This window comes from Melampsora larici-populina (genome assembly GCF_000204055.1).
Source record: "Melampsora larici-populina 98AG31 unplaced genomic scaffold MELLAscaffold_33, whole genome shotgun sequence".
NCBI lineage: Eukaryota > Fungi > Basidiomycota > Pucciniomycetes > Pucciniales > Melampsoraceae > Melampsora > Melampsora laricis-populina.
In genome coordinates, this window is record NW_006768797.1 from 755917 (window position 1) to 779213 (window position 23297).

The following is a 23297-nucleotide window of genomic DNA, read 5'->3' on the forward strand; positions in this document are numbered from 1 at the left end:
GCGAGGCGAATTCAAAGTCCGAGCAGCGCAGATGGGCTATACTGGACCTGCACCCATAGCTGGATGGGGTGTCCGCTGGAATATTGATCTAGCTATGTACTCTCACCTCGTGGCTGGGCGAGATGTGAGTACCTTCAGTTCATTTTCTTACAATTTCAACTGATCTACTTAACTTTCCTTTTAGGTTGTCGATTCAATCCTCATTGCCGACCGTAAGACTCGATACTACGAAGGTATCATGCTGTCCATGGAGGAGTGGGACGCAGTTGATTGTTTATGCACCATTCTAGAAGTAAGTTGTTGTGTTTCGCTCCTTTTTTCTCTTCTCATCCAGTTTTTCATACCTTTCTTGAGTCTGACATTCCATATCTCTCTTGAGTCTGACATTCCATATCTTCCCAATCAGATCTTTCGTGCCTCGACCAAACGATTTGAGGGTAACATCTCGTCTGGATCAATGCTTTTGGCAGAGTATCTCCGGATGATTGAGACCCTGTCTGATATACGGAAGGATACTCATTTCCCAACCCTTCAGCAAATGATTGACTCGATGATAACTCAGCTCAAGAAATACCAACGCGAAGCTGTGGCCTCAGACGTGATAGTTTTGGCAACTATACTCAATCCTAAGTATTGCTTGAAGTTCTTTGACTTACATTATCCAGAGCATGCTTCACATGCTAAGGATCTCATTGGAGGGCTCTTCAATGAGGCTTTAGAAGACTGGCCAGCTACCCTGGACCCTTCCCCATCGCCAATTCCCTCTACCTCACCACACGAAGTGTTTGATCAGTTTGATATATTCACTTCATCTGCCACATTTCAATCACCCGAATCCCTTCGAGCGTCCGAACTCGATTTGTACCTGCAGGGAAATGATCCCATTGTCCCTGGCCAATCTTCGCTGGCATGGTGGAAAGTACGTTCCCTTTCTCATTGATCACTGACACCTGAACATACATTGATGTATGTGTTTTTCTCTCACAGGCGAACTCTTCGAAGTTTCAGGTGCTTGCCTCTTTGGCACGCGACTATCTCACCATTTCGGCTACGTCGTGTGCCTCAGAACGAACTTTTTCTTCGGCCGCCGATATTGCGGTACCTGGACGAGGTTCTTTAACACCAAAGACCATCTCGCGTACTGTCGGATGTAGGGAGTGGTTGAGAGCTGGTATCACCACGGATGACCAGTTCTCTGATGCTCTTGCTTATCTTGCTTCCTTTGAGCAACACTCGAAGAAGAAGAAGAAAAACTGATCGACTAGATTCAATCTATTCAAGTATCACTTACATATCAATCGAAAATTTTCTTTTATCTTTCTTTTTAACTCATCTTTTCACTTATTGACCGTCTCTCAATTTGTCATCATGTCACTTGTTCCTTTTCTCTTGTTTTCTCGTTTGTTATCTTATCACTTACACTCATTTGTTTCCTTTTTTATTTTTTTCCTTGGTTATCTTCTCACTCGTTTGTTTTTTGATTTTTTTTTCGTTGGTTATCTTGTCACTCATTTGTTTTTTGATTTTATCTCTCATCTTATCTTTTTAACATTTCCAGTCACTCCTTATGGTTTATCTTAGTATGTGTTAGACTTTATTAAGTTTGTCTTTAATATGTTCATATTTTTTGCGCTTGTGTATATTGAAAAAAAAAATTGTGAATAACTGTCGCTCCGGCCCACTACCTTGGCCGAGAAAGTGAGATAGCGGAGCGCAAGCGACCCAAATCACCACACCGCTGCCTTGAGCCTGTAGCGCTTTCCTTTGAGCAGCGGAGCGTTCTCAAAACTACATGTAGTGGAAAATCATCCCACTACAAAATTTTGCCAAAAAAGCGGCGCGGAGCTGAGCATTCAGGCGTTGTTCCCATGGTTTGGACCTTCAATATGAGTATGTTTTAAAACACCATAGCCTTCATCTAAATGATTTGTTGATGTGTCAAAGCTGTAGTTTTGCTGCAAAAATACTTATTTGTCTTTGAAACTGCTTCATATATAGCCACATAGATGTGTTTTGTAATTAGATGAAGCCTTTCTGTCTGAATGAAAGATATATTCACAGAGTTCCACTTTCTAATGAACTGGAAATTGACTGTTTTGGGAGAAATTGCAAAAGTTATGAGGGATTGTAGAATTCACATTATCCCCTTGTTGTCCATGAGCCAAATTCCAATATCTGTTACAGGCCGTAATCTGATGATCCTGGAGGTTTTTTGTTAGTACAATCAACATCTTGCACACTAAAACACAAACAAATACTCATATTGAAGGTCTTTACTAATACCATGGGAACAATACACATATTTTTTTGTATTTTGCTCTCTCTGCCTGACTGCCCAATATTTTTGTGTGTCAGTATTTATATTTTCTGCCCAGAAACTATTAAATATCTTGTGGTGATTCAAGAAATCAACAAGGATCTCCTCAATGCAATATCACCAAGCTCTTTCTATCAATGGACAAAATTGTACAATTAAACTCACATGGTTGTCAGGTATTCAAACAACACCACCGCGCTCCGCTCTGCTGCGCTATAAATACAATTTTTCAGGGCAGAGTGGTCAGGTGCTATAATTGAGCACAGGATTGCTCCACTAATTTTTGGGGTCGCTATTACATTTCAGAGCGGTACAGCTTACCACTCCACTCTGCTATGCTCAAAGTTTGACAGGCCTAGCGCACAAAAGTGTGGTCCACATTTTTTTATGCCAATTTAATTACTCATTATTGTATATGTAGTATGAGCTGTTGTTAGAACAGAGAAGAATTTGAGTGTGTGATTCAATAGTTGTACCTCTGAAGTGAATACAAGATGTTGATCACATGGATAGACAAGACTCGCACGCCACCCACAAGTTGAAACGGAAACTGAGACTATATAAACCCCACTTCCTTCCCTAGAAGCATCCCCCATCTTTTAATACAATCACAACACAGAGCCATATTTTAGAGGATCTTTGAGTATGTGGTTAGTTGTGTAGCTTGTTGAAGACCATCCTTGAGCATTATGGGTTCCATTGCTAAACACCCAAGGTACTGATTTTCAAGAGCCCAGGGATCTCATTGTCTTTAGAAATAAACCTTGAAGCAGCAAAGCTTCCTCCTTTTCAAGGAGTCTAAGGTAGCCTTTAGGATCTTTGGTTTACCAAAATGTAAAGCCTGCCCCTTGCAGTCTTGCAAGGTTAGAGCGTACTAGCTACTTACTGCCCTTAGTCTTCTTTTGTCTTCCTCAAATCCTCTTCCTAGAGGTCAACTAGCTGTAGTCTTCACTTGGGTGTACCATGTGAAGACCACACCATATCTTCCCTACTCTATTCTCAGTGTAGAGTACGCCTGACAGACATGTACTCCTCACAAGAATGAAACTCAAAATACATTCAGACTTTGATTCTTTGAAGCACCTGTTTGTACACTAAAATTACATTACTGATGAAGCTGAAGATACAGAGGATCTTGCAAATAAATAGAAAGCAATAAAAGAAACATTGGTTAAGATATATTGTAGTGTATTGTGGCTACTTGGGTATGATAAAGTCTACAATTAAATGCAGTACATTTCTTTTGGGTTAGCAAGATTGAAACAGAATGGTGAGAGTTTCCCAAAACCACAACCTTGATTTCCAGCTTTGTGATACTAAGGTGAGACAATAGAAACATTTTGAAGCTGACCAGATTTGAAGAGGCCTAGGAGCATGAAAATTGGTTATCTGATCAGATGCTTGAATGTTGGTGCTGCTGTTAAAGGGGGCATACCATTACAGAATGTGTTAATTTGAGGTGTGCATGCAGGCAGATCCACATGCCAAAGATGGTGTAAATTTCCTTGTGAATACCTGATTGGCATCCAGATGGATTTGGGTCCATTAGGCGGTCTCATGATTGAGACTCCCTTAGTCTTTGTGAGCTATTTTGAATCAATAGCGGTACAAAAACCTCTTGAAAAAACCTGAACAACCCATCCAAATAACCTGTGACAACCCAATTGTTTTTTGGGTTTTGGCAGGGGTTGTCATGGTTCTTTTTTGATGGTTTTTTAGGTTGGTTCGAGATGTTTGTGTATTGCTAATATCTCAAAAACAACAACATTTGCAGATAAATGGATAACATAGCCTGTATTTCTGTGAAAATAATAAGGCTACGTTTGGCTGGTGCATTTTAATGTACCTTAAATCCAAAATTACATTAAATTTCCAATTTAATGCACATTAAAAAAAAGTTCTTTGGCTGGGATTTAATCCAAACTTTTAATCGCCTTAAACTGCCCAAAATGCACCAATAATGCACTCAAAAATAATCGACTCTACAGTCGATTATTTCGCTGAAACGGTGCATTATTGGCTTTGGTTTACCTCGATCCCACCCAAAGTTGACCTCTTGACCCGTCCATCAGTCCTCCCTTTGCCAAATTTGTACTTGTCTTTTTTTCTTCAAAATCTCACCACTCATTGTTCCATTCAACCGATCCAACCCTTTCACCACTCACCCTTCCATTCAACCCTTTTGACACTCAACTTCCTTTCTACACCTCACATTTCGATCTCAATCAAGGGTAATTAAAGGAGATCTCTTTCATCTCAACTCATCCACTTTCTTTAATCCAGTAGTCTATCGCTCAAGCTGGGAAATCGGAGCGCACTGATAAGATTCAGGCTGCCACCTCCCCAGCTCCTCACGGTTAACCTGATGGTTTTGGGATGGGGATTGATAAGATTCAAGCCCATCCCACCGTGTCCAATTTCATTTCTATTTCCCTCAAACTACTTTCATCTCAATCGATCTCCTTGACTGCCAAAATACTGAACAGATTTGTATCCACAAATTGACTCCTACATCTCACCTTCCAGATTCAAAAATTGAACTCGACATCAATCATTAATCAATGGGTCGACCACCAAAATCAAGTTCACAAGCTGCCAAGCCTCAAGCCAAGTGGACTGAAGCTCAAACTACTTGACTTGCTTCTAGATGGTAATCAAGACAATGATCAATCCGATAACAACTTTCCACCAACTGTGTGGGTCAAAGCTTGCACAGATTTAAATGATACATATGAACTCGACCTCAGTATCACTCAACTCAAAAACCATTTTGCTACCGTAAGCTATCTCATGTTTTTCTCTATCGCTTCTCAAAGCATCTACATCAACTGATCAATTTGTCATGCTTTTGGACAGCTCAAGCGACACTATGGTCTTATGCGTGAGCTTAAAGAAGGATCTGGTTTGGGCTGGAACGAAGCAAAACAGAATGTTGAGGGAGATGAAGAGTTCTGGATTGGTTGGATTGTGGTAGGTCATCTCAACTGATCTCTCTCAACAATCATCATTTCTTCATCTCACACTCGGTTACAGGGACATCCAGGATCCCAGATCTTCAAGGATCATGGATTTCAGTACTACACGCCAATGAATTATCTTTTAGGCTTGACCCCAATCTCCTGTGCTAATCAAACGGGAACCAGTACACAGAAGAGGAAGCGCAAACATGACCTGGCTGCCTCAGAGGAGGCACTGGATAACAGCAAAAATGAGCCTGTTGGTGGAGGTGAGAAAGGCAAAGTTATCGATTGAGCAGGTAAGTACCTTTTCTTCAGAAACAACTTCAAAACCTCACTGATTTTTCTACTCCATCACAGCTGACCCCCCTGAATCCGAGGATGACAATCTCCCACTCCCACCTCCACTCCCACCCAGACCTCTTGGCCCATCTGGCACCTCTAATCCACCAATTCACTCCACTACATCGGATCAATTAGCCACCTCAAAGGCTGATCGCTCTGCAGCTTCGACTTCAAAGAAACCCTTCACCTCATCTACTCATGTTCCCAACCTCAAACCCACATCTACATCATCATCTAAGCCAAGTGGATCTTATAAGCCACCGGTGAATCTGGCAACTTCACTCAAGCAAATTACCGAGAACTCAGCGCTCAAGTCTGAAGCTTTGATTGAAAAAGAAAATAGAAAAGATACCCGAGCCAAGGCCCTTGTCGAAGCAGCTCGAATCAAGAGAGAGGCTCTCCACCCTCCACCTCCTCAACGATATCAACCTCAGGCTATGGCGCGCTTCAATGAACACAGTCAAGAGAGGTTCCCAGCTGTCTCTGATCGTATGGCTGCAGCTAAGATCTTAAGAAATGAAGAAAATGCTGAATTCTTTTTAGAATTAGAAGATGATCTTTGCTTTACATTTTTGCAAGAGACAATTAATGAAGAGAAGAAGAAAGATCAACAAGCTATATAAAGGTATGCTTTTAAAATGTTTCCAACTCTTGTGATGAAATGTTGTTTGAAAACTAACCTGATGGAAATTGATTTCTTTGTTCAAATGTTACAGTTTGGAATCAATCAATCCTCAAAGGGTAAGATTTTTCAATTCAATATCGATCATCATCAATATCGATCATCATCAAAAGAGATCATTCAATACCTAATAGAAGATCTGGTTCAATCAAAACACACACTCAACTATCCTAGCTCGATTCTCACCAACATCAATCATTTCAAACTGACTAACTTACCCAATCAATTCAGCCCGTTCTGTTACATCAATCCAACTCATCTCAAAACTATTTCATTAAATCCATCCTATCAAACTCAATCATCACGTCACTTTCATAATCCAAGTCATTGTTGCAAAAGTATTGTTTTACAAAAGAATTGTTTAAATCTAGTTATTGTTCTACAAAAGTATCGTTTACAAAAGTTTTGTTTTGAAAGTAGTTGTTGTTTCAAGAGCCACTATTGTTTCACAAAATTATCTTTTAAAAGTAGTAATGTTTAAAAGTTGCTGTATCTCAAAGTTACCGTTTTTTAATTCTACTGTTCATCATCAATAGTATATGCCATACATTCTGTTTTTCTTTGAAGTGAAATCAAAAAACACATCTTATAGTGAATAAACACAATTGAGTTTGCCTAAACACAATGAGGATGTAATAGGTAATCATTCCACATTGCCATAGCTAAAGCATCGCGGTCTTCACTAGCATTAGCCCTCTCTGCAGCTGTTGGTGGGCGATAAGCCACCACTTGAGCCTCGTCCCATGTGAGTTGTTGTTCCCTTTCTTGTTGGTCAAATTCTTCAAAAAAAAAGTCCTCGCCACTTTGACGGATGATATTGTGAAGGACCGCTAAAGCCACAACGAGTGCCCCTTGTCTTGGGACAGGAAACCTTCGCATGTGTACCAGGGTGTTGAATCGAATCTTCAAGACTCCAAAAACACGCTCAATCACGTTACGCATACCCGAATGTTGTAAATTAAAGAGTTCTTTGTAGTCTCGAGGGCGCCGATTACCCAAGCTCCACTGCTTGAGGTGATAGCAGACACCTCTGTAAGGAGCCAAGAAGCCTTCTTGGTTGGCAAATCCAGCATCGGCAAGGTAGTATCTACCTACATGTGTAAATTTTTGTTAGAGCGATTCTAACAATGAGGTCTTGAAGAAACTTGACGTACCTGGTGGAACTAGGAAGCGTCCGTCTTGACGGGCTACCTGAAGAACACGGCTATCGTGTGCTCTGCCTTCAAATCCCGCCAGGATGAAGGTAAAGCTGCCATCAAAGTCGCAGGCAGCCAGGACATTCTGACTGAACGTTCCTTTGTGATTACGGTATGGAGCCTGGTCGGCCTCGGGAACGATGGCTTGAATATGAGTTCCATCTATAGCTCCGACACATCCTTGAAACCAGGGATACAGGATGGGAGTACTGCTGATAGATTGTGGAACCGGAGCTCCTGGATTCGGCTGGATGATCAATCGAGATTCTAGATCCTCAAGAGCTAAGAGGACCTTATTGTAATATCGTGAGATTGTTTCTCCAGAATGTTGAAACCTCTCCGAGGCCAGAGCGTTTGAGCCAGTGTTTCCAACGACAAAAAGAAATATCATTACTTGCTCCATGACAGTGACATGTTTTGTATCCTCGAGATGTCCTTCAAGATGTCTCAATAGGCCATTGAAAGCTGCTTTGTTCATTCAACATAATTCTCGGAAGCGGACTGGACTTCCATCGTAAACCTCACACGCATACATAGCGCCTGTAAGTGCGGACGTTCGACACGGAACTTTTGGGCGATTCGCTAGTTCAATACGGTCTTGAGCAGCACCGATGAGGAGCTCCATTAATTCATCATCGCTGTCAGATGAAGCTGATGATGACAAGGACGAGGAGGTCCATTGATCTTCATTGGATGAAAAGTCAGAGTCTGACATAGTTTTGGGATGAAGGTGTTAAGTTTAAAATGGCGGTCAACAGAGTTAATGATGATTGAAGTCGATCAAATCTGATCAACTTCAGCCAAACATGAATTGCATTATAAGGTACATTAGTTACAAAAATTCAAAAAAAGGAGAAAAATTGAATTAACGCATTTTGTGGCAACAAAATGCACTCGACTTTAAGGTACATTAGATTAATTAACCCCAGCCAAACGTAGCCTAATAAAACCACAGGATTACAACAGAAACTAGTTTGACTGTGGGTGTCAAGACCTCTCCACATTCTGCGAATAAGCGACGTAATGAAGCGGACCATAAAAGAAGGAAATTACCTGGTACTGGGAGTCGAACCCAGGTTACCAGGACCCGCCAGATGTCAAAACCTGGTGTCCTAACCACTAGACGATACCAGGATGCAACGAATCTCAAAAACAGAGTACTGATCCATTCAAAAAATGGATTATTCTTCGAAAATGAGGAGTCTCAAGAGCCTTGCTCCGGATAAAATCGTCCAGAAGATCTAGATGAATGTTTCAAAAAACTCATTTGATTATTACCTAACAGGATTATTGGAGTCAATGCCATTATATAAGTTGCATGCGGCTTCTTTCTGAAAGTGATTCACCATTTGTCCAAAGCTGTCTAAATTTCTGACTATGAATTATGGGCTGTTGAAGGTCCACTTCCGCATTAGCTACATAGTCCGGGTGATTGATCGCGTGGACTTTCAATTCTTGATGAACCTCGCGCTTTTAAGATGAAAACTTTTGCGAGTATCTTGCGTTGACCGACTTGAGCTTGCATGTAAAGTGTGCCTTTTGCTTGTTCTTTCGACGGCTTGTTTCTCTTTCTCCTCAGCTTTTTTGTTTATCTCGATTACTACGTGGCCTTGAATAAGCTTGGACAGGTATGCAAATTGATAGGTATAGAAATTCCTTCATCGACCTAAACAGGTGTTGCATTGATGTTGATCCGAGTGGATGGTGTAGTCGTCGGCACGATCTTCTGCTGTTATTGAATATTGCTAGTACTCGTGATTTGATGCTCGCTGTTTCGAGATGGTCATTTGATGCCACTGATCGATGGGTGAACGTCAGGAAAAAACCTCTGGACTCCTCTTGATCGGCTTGTTGCGTGATCATAACTTGCGCGATTGGATCATTTCATATTGCGTCTGGTGAATTTTGAGGGATTCATTATCAGACGATGGAATAGAGCAGGACTTCGATGTGGTGAGTTTGGGTGGCGTCGCATCCGTTCGGGTGATTTTCTGTTTTCAAAACCTAGTTGACAGAAATGTATAACAATAAACTGCATTAAGACTTGATATGCTGTTTTAATTAATACATAATGTAAACTGTGCTTTGATTTTTCTTGTCTTGATTTTGATTGTGGTGTGAACTTGAAAAGTTCTCATTGGTCTTCTTCGGCTTTCTGTTGCATAGAAGAGGTCACGAACATCATGTTCTCAACTTCACCTTTTGAGTTAATCGTCTTTCCTTGTTGCTTCGTCTTATTAGCAATCCTACCTTTCGTTTCAAACTTACGATGGCCTCAAAAACTTCGATTGACAAATTCATCACCTCGGCCTCAGTCATTCGATCAAACTATCCCTTTACCAGCTTCCACTTCTTCTTCTAACTTTTCTCAAGTTCAATCAGCTAACACAGTCGTTGAGGAATCGGTTCAAACAAAAGCCCAACCCCGTCGACTCGTTTCACATTGTGAAGATGGTCATTTGATCAATCAGCTTCAATTTTGGCGTCGTGTCAAGCTGAGCAAAATTGCCACTGGAAGTTTGATGGGAGTTTTAATTGTTTTGCGTTGTTTCGAGCTCGGATGGGACTTGGTCAATCCTCAGTCTGATCAACTATCTCAAACGGGAAGGATTCTAGAAGATATACTGGTCATCATCTTTTGGTCGATCACATGCTACGTTGTATTCAAACGTTCAGTTCCGATCACTGAAGTTGCCGCGCATTGGGCATCTATTATTCATCTAGCAACTTTGACATTTGCATATTGTGCTTGGTCATTATGCTGCCTGCTTCTACCCACCAGCGATATCAACCAACCCAACACAGGTTCTTCAAATACGCATCGTTGGCTCTCTTCGATTGATGCCGTCGTGAGCTTGGTGATCTCAGTCATCACCTGTACAATCCCACGAAGCCCTCGCATACTCTACCGATCCCCTTACGATGTTGAAGTTAAAACACACGATCTAACTCCCCCAGAACTTACATCTTGTCAATCAAGTGGCCATGAAAACACAGAGGACTTTGCTACAACCATATCTCACGACAACAAGAGTAATATCAACAAAGAGGGCAATGTCACTTTAATCGCTTGTTGTTCTGTTTTGGATCATCTATTTTTCAATTGGGTCTCGCCTGTGATGAAAGCAGGCATGAAGAAAGCTAGTTTGGAGAAAAGTGATCTACCTCATCTTTCAGCGGATTTCAGAAGTTGGAATTTATACAAGAAAGTCATTGACAATATAGCACAAGCCTCACAGAATCAGACAGGCTTGATGAAACACGTTGGAAAATCACCTCAATGGATGAATCCATTACTGTGGAGAGTCATCAAAATTAATCAAACTGCATTTATGACTCGTAAGTCAGCCTTACGCTGTCTTTGTCTCACACTGAATTGTCTACTCAAATTACCACCTGTATAACTGATGCATAACTGGTATGATGGTTATTTAAAGAGGCTGCATTGGCTCTATTGAACAGTGTTCTGTATTACGCTCCAGCTTTTTTCCTACGAAAAATCATCGAGTTTCTAGAACATAAGGATGCTTCAGGAACCAAATCAACGGCAATGGGATATACATACTGTGCTGGATTGCTGATTGCGATGTTATCAGAAAGCATTGTAAGCGGGCAGCTATGGTATATCTCTAATTCAGTACTTTGTGCACGAGTAAGAATTCAGTTGAACACTGCAATTTATGCAAAAACCTTACGAGTTAGTAACTCTGATCCTTCACTGCATCATATGTGTAATGTGAGAGCCATTGACACCTATCCCTGTGTATCTATCAGCGCAAAGACGTCACTACAGTCTCATCACCTAACGACTCCGACTCGAAAAAATCACCCGGGCAGGAAGCTTTAACAAACTCAACAACTATAAGTGATGCAAGCACTGTCGCAGAATCATCGTCAGCTCGCGTTGATACTTCTCAGATGTCAGGTGATACGACTTTGAAGAAGAAAAAAGAACCACTCAAATCTGACCCAGTTGGCTTCGGTAGCAAATCTCAAGTGTAGTCGATTCTGCTTTGTTGCTGCTGTGGGAACGTGAAGTCTGAATAGGCGTCTTTTTGAACAGGCTCAATCTTTTCACCATCGATGCGGACCGAGTTGCCGACTTTGGAATGTCGTGCTTCAGCTTGATCGACGCTCCAGCAGAAGTCCTCATAGGTACAATTTTCCTTTATGACTTGCTTGGCATTGCATCCATCGTTGGAATTGCGATTTCGATACTGTTCATCCCCCTGAACCACTACACTAGGTATGCTACACATCTTCTTTATTCATGGTTTAGTTTCGCTTACGACTGTCGAGCTATCGTCACTGATTGTCCCTGAATATCAGTAAGTGGTATGCAATGGTGCAAGACAAGCTGATGATGGCACGTGATAGACGTGTCTCACTGATGAATGAAGTACGTCTTAATCTGCTCGATACATGTTTTCTAATGTGGATGGAGAAGATCTGACTTCCTGTTCAGGTCTTGGGATCGATACGTATGATCAAATATATGGCATGGGAGAAACCATTTGAAGAAAAAATTCTGAGATCTCGTGATCACGAACTCAGTCAGTTGAGACAAAATTTCTTGCTCGAGGTCAGCTTTTGAACATAATTTCCATAGCGAGATGAATAATCACATCTTACGATAATCAATAATCTGATCTTGGGGTAATTTATATCGATCAGATCTCCTTCAATTTTATTTGGCTGGCAAGTCCCATCTTTTGCGTGCTAGTGAGCTTCCTTTGGTATACAAAGGTTGCAGGAAACGAATTAACCCCGGCTGTGGCTTTCACAAGTCTTGGTTAGTCCTATCCTACTATCCGCAGGTTGAACCAAGATCGTCAAATCTAATCGACCTTCCGTATAGCTGTATTCGCAGAGTTGAAGTTTGCTCTGAACGTGAGCTTTCCACTTTGTTGTGATAGCTGATATCATTGAAGCCTATGTGGCAGTCCGGCAAGAAAACTTACTGGCGCTCCATACGTCGATTTGATTCAGACTCTACCGGAAACTTTTATCGATGCGCTCCAGTGTCTGGTGTCACTTCACAGAATTGAGAATTATCTGGCCTCTCCTGAATGCGAAACTGACACCGAAGCACTGACGAAGCCGCTTGAAGCTTCCAAGTCGCACCTATCATTGAAAAAGCCGAGGACTTCTACAAGTTCAGCGGAAGGCCCTGATTTAAACTGTATCGCTGTCCGTAGCGCTACCATCACCTGGCCTACAGTCAATCCAGCTGATCTAGCACGAGCTGGAACCGAGTCACTCTCGCCTATGACACCATCAAGACGCAGATTCTATCTCGAGGATATCACGATTGATTTCCCACCTAAAGAGCTTACACTGATATGCGGTAGTTTGGGCAGCGGTAAAACGCTCTTATTGTTGGGTGAGTATGCCATGCTTCAACCTGATGCGATCAAAAGTTCGTCCTAATTGTTTGTTCGCCTACATACATCTTACAGCATTGCTTGGGGAAGCCGATCTACTGGCCGGACAGATTATCTGCCCACGTTCTCCACCAGATACCATTCATTATCTTACACATCTCGAGACCATCACGGAGGACGAGTGGCTGCTTCCTACTATGGCATATGCTCCGCAAAGTGCGTGGTTGCAGAATGCCAATGTCAGGACAAATATCCTCTTTGGACTGCCATATGTAAAGAAGAGGTATGAAGCGACTCTGAATGCGTGTAGCCTGGTCAGCGATCTCTTAATCCTTGAGGATGGCGATCAAACCGAGATCGGAGAAAAAGGAGTGAACTTGAGCGGTACGCAGATTCTACATTGATCCCCATTTGTTTGGATATGACTCACCAAGGTGTTGAATGTCTCTTTCTTCATTGAGCATATAGGTGGGCAGAAAGCAAGAATCTCCTTAGCCCGAGCTGTCTATTCTCGGGCATCTGCGATTTTGTTAGACGACGTCTTGAGCGCGGTGGATGCACATACCGCTAGGCATATCGTAGATCATTGTTTCAAGGGGCCACTCTTGAAAGATAGGACCATTATACTTGTCTCTCATCATGTGCAGCTTTGCGCTCCTATCGCTGGATATGTTGTCTGTTTGGAGAACGGGAACGTCGACATGGCTATCAGCGGTGTCGAATTCTTGTCTTCCAAAAAGTACAGAACACTCTCCGGGATGGACGCAGCTGACGACGAGGAGAACGTTATCACTAACAAACCTTCCCCAGCCTTGGGAAGTTCCAAACCAAAGGAACCGAGCAAATTGACTAAGCGACTGTTCAGAAATGTTGCCGCCAACGAAGTACCTCAATTCGCTGATCACAGTCCAGCCGAGTCAGCAGCCAGCTCAGTAGATGGAGATAGCGATAGTGAGAGCGAAACCGACTCGCTGAACAAACCGGCAAGAAAGTTTATTGAAGACGAGACGCGTGCAGTCGGGCATGTAGATGCTAGTGTATTCAAAATGTACCTTGGTGCTAACGCAGACGGCCTGGCAGGCACCCTCATCTTTTGGACCTCCTTTGTGGCTGTCTTCCTCGGCAACAAGATCATGGATGTTGCTGAAACTTATGTCCTCAGTCTATGGTCCAATTCAAACGATCAGGCTCCACAGCCGACGAAAACAATCTTCTCACTATTATTTCAACAGGCAAACTCTGTTGACTTTTACCTTGGTCTTTATACAGCTGTGACGTTGTTGAACGTCGTTGTATCGACAGTTAGATGGCTCGTTCTATACAACGGAGCCTTACGTGCGTCTCAAAGATTGTATAAATCTATCCTGCGAGCTGTCCTCCGCTCTCCTCTTCGCTTCTTTGATACTGTGCCTCTTGGTCGGCTGTTGAATCGGTACGCTACTATGTTGTCATCTTGTCTCGACAGAACTGACTGAGGCTTTCTCTTGTCTTTTGATTTCTACCTCGAAGGTTTGGAAAAGACTTTGAAGGAATAGATTCATCCTTACCAGACAACCTCGGTCGCTCATTGATGTATGGCTTAAATGTGGCCACGACCATATTATCGATCGCTTTCGTCACACCTACCTTTTTGATAGCATTTGCGCTCATCAGTGTATTGTATTGGTGGTATGGTCGGCAGTACACTCAGATTGCGAGAGAATTGAGAAGATTGGACAGTGTCACCAAGTCACCTTTGTTCAGTGCATATGGTGAAACAGTAGCCGGTGTAGCTGTAATCAGAGCATTTGGTGGTTGTTCTCGGGCTTTAGCTTTGGTGTTCGACCGGATTGACACCAACGTCTCATTCTACTTCTATTTGGTGAGTACATACAGCTGTCATCAGGTTGTAGTATGATTCAAAAAACCAATGCTGATGCTGTACGCCTTGGAACATGCAGTGGAGTGTTAACCGTTGGCTCTCGATTCGATTCGCACTTCTATCAAGTTTCATCGTGGGCCTTACTGGGTTCTTATTGATTAAATCAAGAGATTCAATCAGTGCATCTCTTGCAGGGTTTGCCTTAACCTTTGCGATAAATATATCAGGTGATATGATTTTACTTGTCAGAAGATTTACTGCACTTGAAATGAGCATGGTGGCAGTGGAACGAGTGAAGGAGTTTTCGGAAATGGATGCTGAAGCTCCGGAGATCATGGAGCCTAGGCCTCCAGCTCATTGGCCACATAGTGGGGAGATTGAGGTTAAGGGTAAGTTTGTGAAAATCGTCGTTGTGATCTTTGGTGGCTAGCAGTGCTGAGGTTCATCGTATCTATTTATCTATTTAATCCTGAAGAATTGACTGTCCGCTACAGCCCTACACTTCCAGATGTGCTTCATGCAGTCACATTTCATGTTCCAGCACGAGGGAAAGTAGGTATCGTGGGGGCCACTGGATGTGGAAAATCCACACTAGCGCAATCATTTTTTCGCTTCGTGGAAGCATGGGATGGGCATATAAAGATAGATGGCTTGGATATCAAGGTCAGTTCGTTGGGCTAACATTCACTATTTTTGATATTCTATACATCTTGGTGTCTACTGACTGTTGTTTGGACTACAGAACATTGGATTGTTTGACTTACGATCCCGACTGACTATCATCCCCCAAGATCCTACAATCCTTTCGGGTTCTCTGCGATCAAGTATGTATCCTTCATCATCATATGGATATTGTCGTTCGGGTATCCACTGACCGTTTTCTGATTCATTTTCACGTACCATAGCACTGGATGTGTTCGACGAACATGCTGATGCAGAGATTTATAGCGTCCTTCGACGAGTCAACCTGATTCCAGCTACTGATGCTGACGCGGACGGTCTGAATGAAAACGTGTTCAGGAACCTGTAAGTTTGGTCCTCCAATTAGTCATCCTTTTATTATCAGGATGTTTCTTTAGGTAATTAATACGTTGCTCTGTGTTGGTGGTACCCGTTCCAGAGAAACTGAAGTTTCAGAACAAGGTTCAAATTTTTCTCAGGGACAACGACAACTGTTGTGCATGGCAAGAGCTTTGCTAAAAAGATCTAAAGTTTTATTGATGGATGAAGCTGTAAGCTCCTCTTGCTAAAAATCATACCAACTCGTAGATTAGCTGATCAAGGATCAATTACTGTTGGCAGACATCGAGTATCGATAACGAAAGTGATGCACATATCAGCTTGACGATTCAGCAGGAGTTTTCTGAATCTACATTATTAGTGATAGCTCATCGACTCAGAACGGTGATCAACTTTGATGCTGTTCTGGTATTGGATCAAGGAAGGGTGGTTGAATATGGTACGATCTCAGTGCTTTTGTTTTGCTGTTGTGTCTGATGCACATCACTTAAGTTCGCTAGATGAAACTAACAAATGCTTCTGAACGACGGGCATATAGATTCACCAGCGAAATTGATTGCGAACCCTAAATCAAGGTTTCATACGCTTTGTCGCGCCGCTGGAAAGCGTGAGTTTAGAGCTCTAAAACGAATGGCAGGAAGTAATACAAGTACTCCCACAGAGGTTGCACCCACCGAGTCGTGATCCACAAAAAATCCAGTAGAGTTTTCATAATCTTGTTCGCTTGTTTCTTTTTTAGCATTTTCTTCTGTACTTTTTTGAATCATAATGTGCCCCTTTCTTAATGATGACAAGTTGATCAGATTTGATGATGAGTATTGAAGCATCGGCTTTTGGTTTATCCCCTTATAACTACTTATATGATTTACATTATTGTTTTAGAAAAGTTTTAGAAAAGTTTTGAGACTTGATAAAAATTTCATGATCTTTATGATCTGGATGATGGCTACGATTATTGCAATTCTCAAATTATTTTTACGAATCGCAATTTGAAAGAGATAGCTCAATGGTTTGTGAAATGTCACGACGAGGGTTATTCAAATCATTCCCTTATGTCACTTTAGTTTTTGACTTGTTGGTACGCTTTCATTCTTGTGATCGCCTAGTCCCCATTGCGTTGAGTCCAGCGGTGAGATCATTAAGGATGTTTTTGACAAGATTGATAGAAGTTGAAGTGATCCATGGCATACGCGAGACTGGGATTGAAAAATGTGTCAATACTTCCTTCTATGGCTTTGACTTCTGGCAGAAAAGTAGCAAAACATTAACAGTCCTATCGTTCTGATTCCGATGGATGTAAAAGCTATGATCAATAGCACCATTACAAACGCAAACTTTTAGCAGCTGATGTGCTTCAGTCTCGCAATCTCTCCGGGAGATGAGAGGGACTTTTCAACTCACAAAGGCAATGCTTCGACGATGGTTAGCCAAAATGGTGGATGCTTCGAATGCATATACCATCACCGGCAAGCTTATGGTTGCTGAGCTCAAGAAAGCTGATCCTCTTGAATCCAACGTATAAATAGCGGATACTTTGAACGGATTGGTTACCCCTCTTCAAAGTAACCCAAAATCCTTAACGTCATAACCCAAACAACATTCACATCTTCTAAAACAACTCTAACGAGCTCAAAATGCCTCACAATCACGCATCTAATTTATCCATTCGTTCTCCTATCAAGACAAATCGACCTCGTTCATCATCTTTACCAAAATCTTATGTTATGCCTGCTGGACAGACATCTTCTGAAAATGACCCGGTGTATGCCCGTTTGAAAAGAGGAATAATTCCAGCTAAGACTCGTCCACAATCTCCCTATCGAACAGAGATGCCTGAAGGATACGTGCCATTAGCTGCAATGCCAAAAAATAGACAATCTCCATTATACCCCATCTCACAAGACATTATGGATGAAGAATACGTACCATTGGCCGCAATGTCTAGAAACAATCGTCTCGCATCAATTCGAAAGGGCAAACAAACTTCTTTTCGACAAAATAATGCATCGTCAATATATAACGAAGATTCAATTCCTAATCCAACTCTGCCTGATCAACTTTCTGACTTACCTTCCCCTCCTTCCACTGGATCTTCTCACTCTTCTGACCACCTTTCAGGAATGATAAACGATTTTCCAAGTGTACCAGCACCCCAGCCAGTTCCATCGCCAACTAACTCATCCACAAGTCGTACCAGTCGTATCAGTCGTAGAGAATCCATACTTAGACAATTTCCAACCGTTCCAGCTCCACCACAAGTGGCATTACCACAATTACCAGGTAAACGTAGATACAGTTCACTTGGAAATATTGGTCAGGTTAGTGAATTACATCAAGCTCTTAACCCTGAAAACATTATGAATACTGGATATGCTCATCAACCTAAGGAGTTTGTCAAGATTGAAGATTATTATGTTGAATTGTTTTCTGAAATACCTAAAGTTAAAAGGAATTCTAGTTTTTCACTTGTTAGAAAGTTGTCTGGAAGTTTTCGTAAAATGTTTAAACATGGTAAAGATGGTAAATATTAATGAGGTTTCACGCATGTAGATAATTGTATATACTCTCATTTTGTTTCACTAGTAGATTTTTGTGTGTGTTGAATAATTTGAGATATGAAAAACTGGGTTTTTTTAATGATCAGATTCATGAGTTTCTTTCTGAGATGAGGTGTAAGCTCACACTAATCCAATGTTTGAGTATTATTCATATTATTATGACTCAATCTTTATTAATCTTCAAGAAGTCCTGCATTTTCTGATACCCGAGAGCGCCGGTTCACAGTGATTTAAATGTTGTGATTAAGCTAAAAGATATGAGGGACGTGAGATCACCCTTGTGTCAAATTTGGTATGCTTCCACACATTGATAGATATGTTTTTGGTTTGGCTGAGATGTGATTTATGATACAATTTGCAAGAGTTGATTAATGCTCTTGGAATGTGACATAGTCTATAGAGCTGTGTACACTGCTGGTCTTCTTGGTGATGGCTTCAGTTGCTTGAATGAGGGATTTGCTGAAATGCTCAATATCTGATGTGCACGTCTCTACAACTTGATGTGTCACAATTAGGGCTCCACAGTAGACAGAAGAGTTATTGATGATTGATGTGATCTGCTTGAGGAATGAAGTACATGGCATTGGTATTAAAGTCAGATATACATCATGTTCAGCAGAACAAAGCGTCAAAGTGGCGTAGAAGGCCTACGAGAGAGAGGCTCAGAGAGAGAGAGAAGCAAACATTTCGTTTGCTTCTCATGACCAGGAGGCAACTTGGTCACCAACCTTTGAAGGGAGAGGCATGTTTGAAAGGATCTCGCTTCTTTGTTTTCTATTACTAGCACTGCAACATACCCACAGTCTGAACTGCATAGAAGATCGAAAAGAAACCTGTAGATAAATCCATTTCCATGTTCAACCTCGTGGAAAAGGAATTGGATAGGAAGTCAACCCATGTGAATCATAAAAAAATTGTGATTCCTGAATGTATGCATACGCAAGGTGATCAGGCCTCCATGGACCAAAAGCCAGAGACAAATGACAAGATATCTCAAAGAGTGTATAACCAGTAACCGTCTATAACGACTGCCAAGGTTGACTAGGGGTACTCCACAACTTCAAGTCGGACACATGCTATCTTCAAAGAAGGCTTTGTCCGTTGTGTAGGATCAGTAAAAAAGTGGAAATAACTCCTCAACTCAAGGAATTTTCAAGCTGGCAAAAGGAATTGCAAAATGTAAGGTGTGGGGCGCATGAATTCACATTTGTACCATCTCTATTTTTTTCATGTTTTTGTAATGATTGGAACTGGCGTATCCAAGGTGAGCAACGTGGATTCCAACTGGAACGATGGCTCGTAAAGTGGTATAGACTTCTCTACAAGCTTGGAAAGTGTGATGGATGCTTCTCGGGAGTTTAGAATGGATGATAGGACTCTGGGGTCCTGGTTGTTTTCTTGGCGGTGAATTTAGGGACTGAGGAACGATCAGTCATCTGATTAAGCGGTTTGTCGATGTCTTTTTGAGGGGTCGATGAGAAATTGTGAAGCTTTTGAAAGTGCTTTTGATGAGCACGTTCTGTGGGTCAGTGAGAGTTCTGCAATTGATTTTCCCAAATCGACCTTTTCTCTCTCTCTCTCTGTTTGAGTTTAGATTTAATTTTCAGGAACGTGCTCAAGACTTCAACTTGATCGTTCGACTCGATTCAACCTATAAAAAGCTATCAAGACTCCAGTTCTTCAGCATGACTTTTTAATCATCAACTCCACCAACTCGATCTGATTCATTACATATTAGATTCCTATCGATCCTATACTATCCACCTCACTAGTCAATCCTTGAAGGTCAGTCAGTCAAGCTATAACCCATCATTCTATATTCTTTTCTTCAACTCAAGCTCTATAAAATGATAATGCGATCACAGACAGACCCCTCTACAAGTCCTGTGACTTGATGAGTTCAGGATGATGAACTGGTTTCGTGATTGAAGGAGTTTCATTCATCGTGTGATACTTCTCTTGACCATGCTCGATCGACTCCGAGTTTTGTATATCCACGCAGTTCTTCCAGCTAGAGGCTCTTTAGCGTTCCTCTATTACATACATCTTGTCTTTCTCAATTCTTTTTCCACTCTTGCCTTCAAGTAAACACGCTCATCATACTTACTAATCAACGCCTATTCTTATCACTTAAATAAATCACGCAAACCGCTTCATCCCCTTCAATCAATTGTCGGCCTCATCTCCATTTCGCATTGTTTTTAACCGACTGCTTTGTGGTTATTGTGGATTTATAGCAGAACTCGTAAGTCTCTTTCACTTTCCCTTTCCGGTTGATTCTCTTCTAGGCTCTTCCTCATTGGTGTTTACATATCTCAAAACTCACCAAACCCTGAAACCTTTTTGGTTTGCGTCTATTGACCCCTTGCCAAACAAATCCCCAGGTACCTTCCTCAGCATCTCAAGCGCGTCTGTTTTCGCTTTTGGAATCCCTTTGCATTGTCACTTAAACGGCTGGATCAATATTAAATACAATTACTCCCGATTAATTGCCTGGGAAGATAGGCCAATATACTGTGCAGATATTCCTGGAATCAGCCTTCAAATTGGCTCTCACTCGCAGTAATCTTTATCACTTCAGAAGGTACATAAATACTTGACCTCTCTTAGTCCAAAGTACCCTTTTCCCCCAACATCTCGTCCCTGATTACTTTCACCGCTACCTCCGCCATTCGCTTTTGAACAATCTGCCTAACTCACGAACTTCTCGTCTTTCCAGCGTTCTTTTCAAACCCCCTTTTCCACAACAACCACCTCGGCCATCTTTAGTCGTCCCCAACACCGCCATCATGTCTACTCAAGTTGATAGCACCCAAATCGATAACACAAGTTTACCCGGCTGTGCGGCCAATGACCGCTTACCGGCATGTTGGGGCCATCGCGGAGTGAGTAGACCTTTTTGCGACGCTCGCCTGACTAAACGCGCCAATACCTTACTCATCATCTCATAAACGGTGCTACTCCACAACACTTCAATTCACCATCAGGCCTCCGCCGCCTTCCCCGAAAATACTCTTTCTTCTTTTGAAGCAGCCATCAGAGATGGTGCTGAAGGAATCGAGACCGGTAAGTCTATCCCCATCATTGGAATCTACATGTCCTCTTATCGAAGATTCCTACTCAGCCCCGGTGGCTAGTATGGCAGTCTTTCCCCAATTGTCAAAAATATCATGAATATTTAATGTGACGGGATCGGAAGGAAATTTTGCACACCGCGTGGTACCACCATTTAGTACACCTGTCTCTTACTGATGTGGTTCATGGGTACTCTATCTGCAGATGTTCACGTTTCAGCAGACGGCGTGGTGTGCATGTTCCACGAGTACGCTACAAGGAGCTTCATTGACATACACGGAACTGTTGATTTACCCGATTTGTCTTGTTCGCAATAAAAAGCCCCTCTTTAGAGCGAACTACCGATGGAAAAGGCATGATTGCGGATTTGAATTATAAAGATGGAATCGAGCTGGTTCGAACATTGAAGCAGCCATTTCAAAAAATTCCGACCTTCGAGGAAACCATCGAGATGTTGATGCACGAGTCAAACCGACATGTGGTCTTGAACATTGACTGCAAAGTCTGTTTCCCTTTTTTTCGGTCTTTTTGGGAACGACAATCTCCCGCTGTGGCGTGGTCAACTGACCTTACCCCCTAACATCAAACAGCCTCAAAATGACCCAGAAAGGTTGTTCAAATTGATGAGAAGTTCGATCGACCGATACCCCAACCACGCCACCGAGCTCTCGCCACGCCTGATCCTTGGCCTTTGGCACCCCAAATTCATTATTCCTTCCATGGAGATCTTGCCCGAACTCAAGCGGGCTCACATAGGCAATTCTCCTTCAGTAGCCATGAAGTACTTCTGGAAAAATTGCGATGGCTTCAGCATGAAGTTCAGCTGCTTGGTGAACAAAGAAGGTGTCGAGTTTCGCAGAAGATGTAAAGAAGACGGGAAGGCTTTATTGGTATGGACAGTCAATGATCGAAGTGAAATGATTGAAGCGGCTAAATGGGGAGTAGACGCGATCTTGACAGACCGAACTAATTCTTACTTGCAGCTTCGTCAACAAATGCATGGTATGTTTATCCTTGACGGATCAAGTCTCACCTCTATCCTCAATGTCCTGACTTGCTTGTCTCGATTATGCAGACGATTGGAAGGCAGTCAGCTCTGAAACGACTGCACTTTTTCCCTACTCTTCCATCTACTACTCAGGAGTGGTTTCTTGGTTATCTGAGACATGGGCGTCTTACTATCTGGTAGGTTGCCTTGAATGCAATCTGTGCACTCTATTTAGCTTCTCCAACATAAGCTGATTGACCATGAAATTGAAAACTTTTAGACTCGCTCAGCTGGCCCTTTTCCGACTTTGACAGCCTCATGATCACATTCCCTTATATTTGTAATTTCATTTTGAATCTTTCATTGATCAAACCTCATGTGAAGTGTGGTACAGTTTCTATCTCAACTTCTTCCCTATATTGATTGCCCAAACTCGAACAAAAAAAAATCCTCAACCTTTAGTGAATCTTTTCGCGTTTGTTACCATTGTATGTTTTGTCCTTAAATTAGTGTTGTTGTTTTTTTGGCGGTAGTTGTTGGAAATACAGTTGTATTAGTTCAAACAATTGTGTCTTTTTGATTACGTGTTCATTTTCTTTTTTCATGCTTACAGTATTCGTATCCCACTTTACTACCATTTTCTTTTGTTTTTTTGCACTGAAAGATTGTTTACCTATATGCCGCCATGAGCTGTGCCTCATGATTTACTGTAGGTTCCCATTGAGAACTTGGACCAGTAATAGTATATCCCATCTGAACCAAGTTTGCCAACTTTTTGTCGACTTGTCTGTCCCTCTGATATGGGCTTCGCTTGCTAAGGCTTTCATAATTCAACAATGTTCTCTGTACGTCAGGCTCCGTGAACTTGACTTTAATCATCTTTCCCATGGGTAAATATTGAAATGTCATGCTCA

General features: G+C 41.9%; 3 protein-coding genes across 3 annotated transcripts; all 3 read left to right on the top strand.

Moving 5' to 3' along the window:
- Positions 1-9680: 9680 nt before the first annotated feature.
- MELLADRAFT_117244 (uncharacterized protein) lies at positions 9681-16517 on the top strand (the record flags this gene model as incomplete). The annotated part of the gene is made up of 19 exons (XM_007412846.1): positions 9681-10836; positions 10935-11194; positions 11272-11495; positions 11561-11743; positions 11827-11896; positions 11963-12050; positions 12221-12289; positions 12414-12471; positions 12540-12916; positions 12957-13265; positions 13350-14313; positions 14391-14742; positions 14822-15131; positions 15218-15405; positions 15485-15566; positions 15648-15768; positions 15863-15974; positions 16045-16201; positions 16301-16517. The coding sequence occupies 19 exons, from the start codon at positions 9681-9683 to the stop codon at positions 16444-16446; spliced, it is 5226 nt and encodes a 1741-aa protein (XP_007412908.1).
- An 879-nt stretch (positions 16518-17396) lies between these two features.
- Positions 17397-18293, top strand: MELLADRAFT_109010 (uncharacterized protein; the record flags this gene model as incomplete). Its single annotated transcript, XM_007412847.1, has 1 exon — positions 17397-18293. The coding sequence occupies one exon, from the start codon at positions 17397-17399 to the stop codon at positions 18291-18293; it is 897 nt and encodes a 298-aa protein (XP_007412909.1).
- A 1726-nt stretch (positions 18294-20019) lies between these two features.
- MELLADRAFT_72523 (uncharacterized protein) lies at positions 20020-23155 on the top strand (the record flags this gene model as incomplete). Its single annotated transcript, XM_007412848.1, has 10 exons — positions 20020-20105; positions 20558-20565; positions 20705-20904; positions 21040-21205; positions 21308-21386; positions 21600-21642; positions 21717-21897; positions 21986-22397; positions 22471-22580; positions 22664-23155. The coding sequence occupies 7 exons, from the start codon at positions 21110-21112 to the stop codon at positions 22703-22705; spliced, it is 963 nt and encodes a 320-aa protein (XP_007412910.1).
- Positions 23156-23297: the final 142 nt, after the last annotated feature.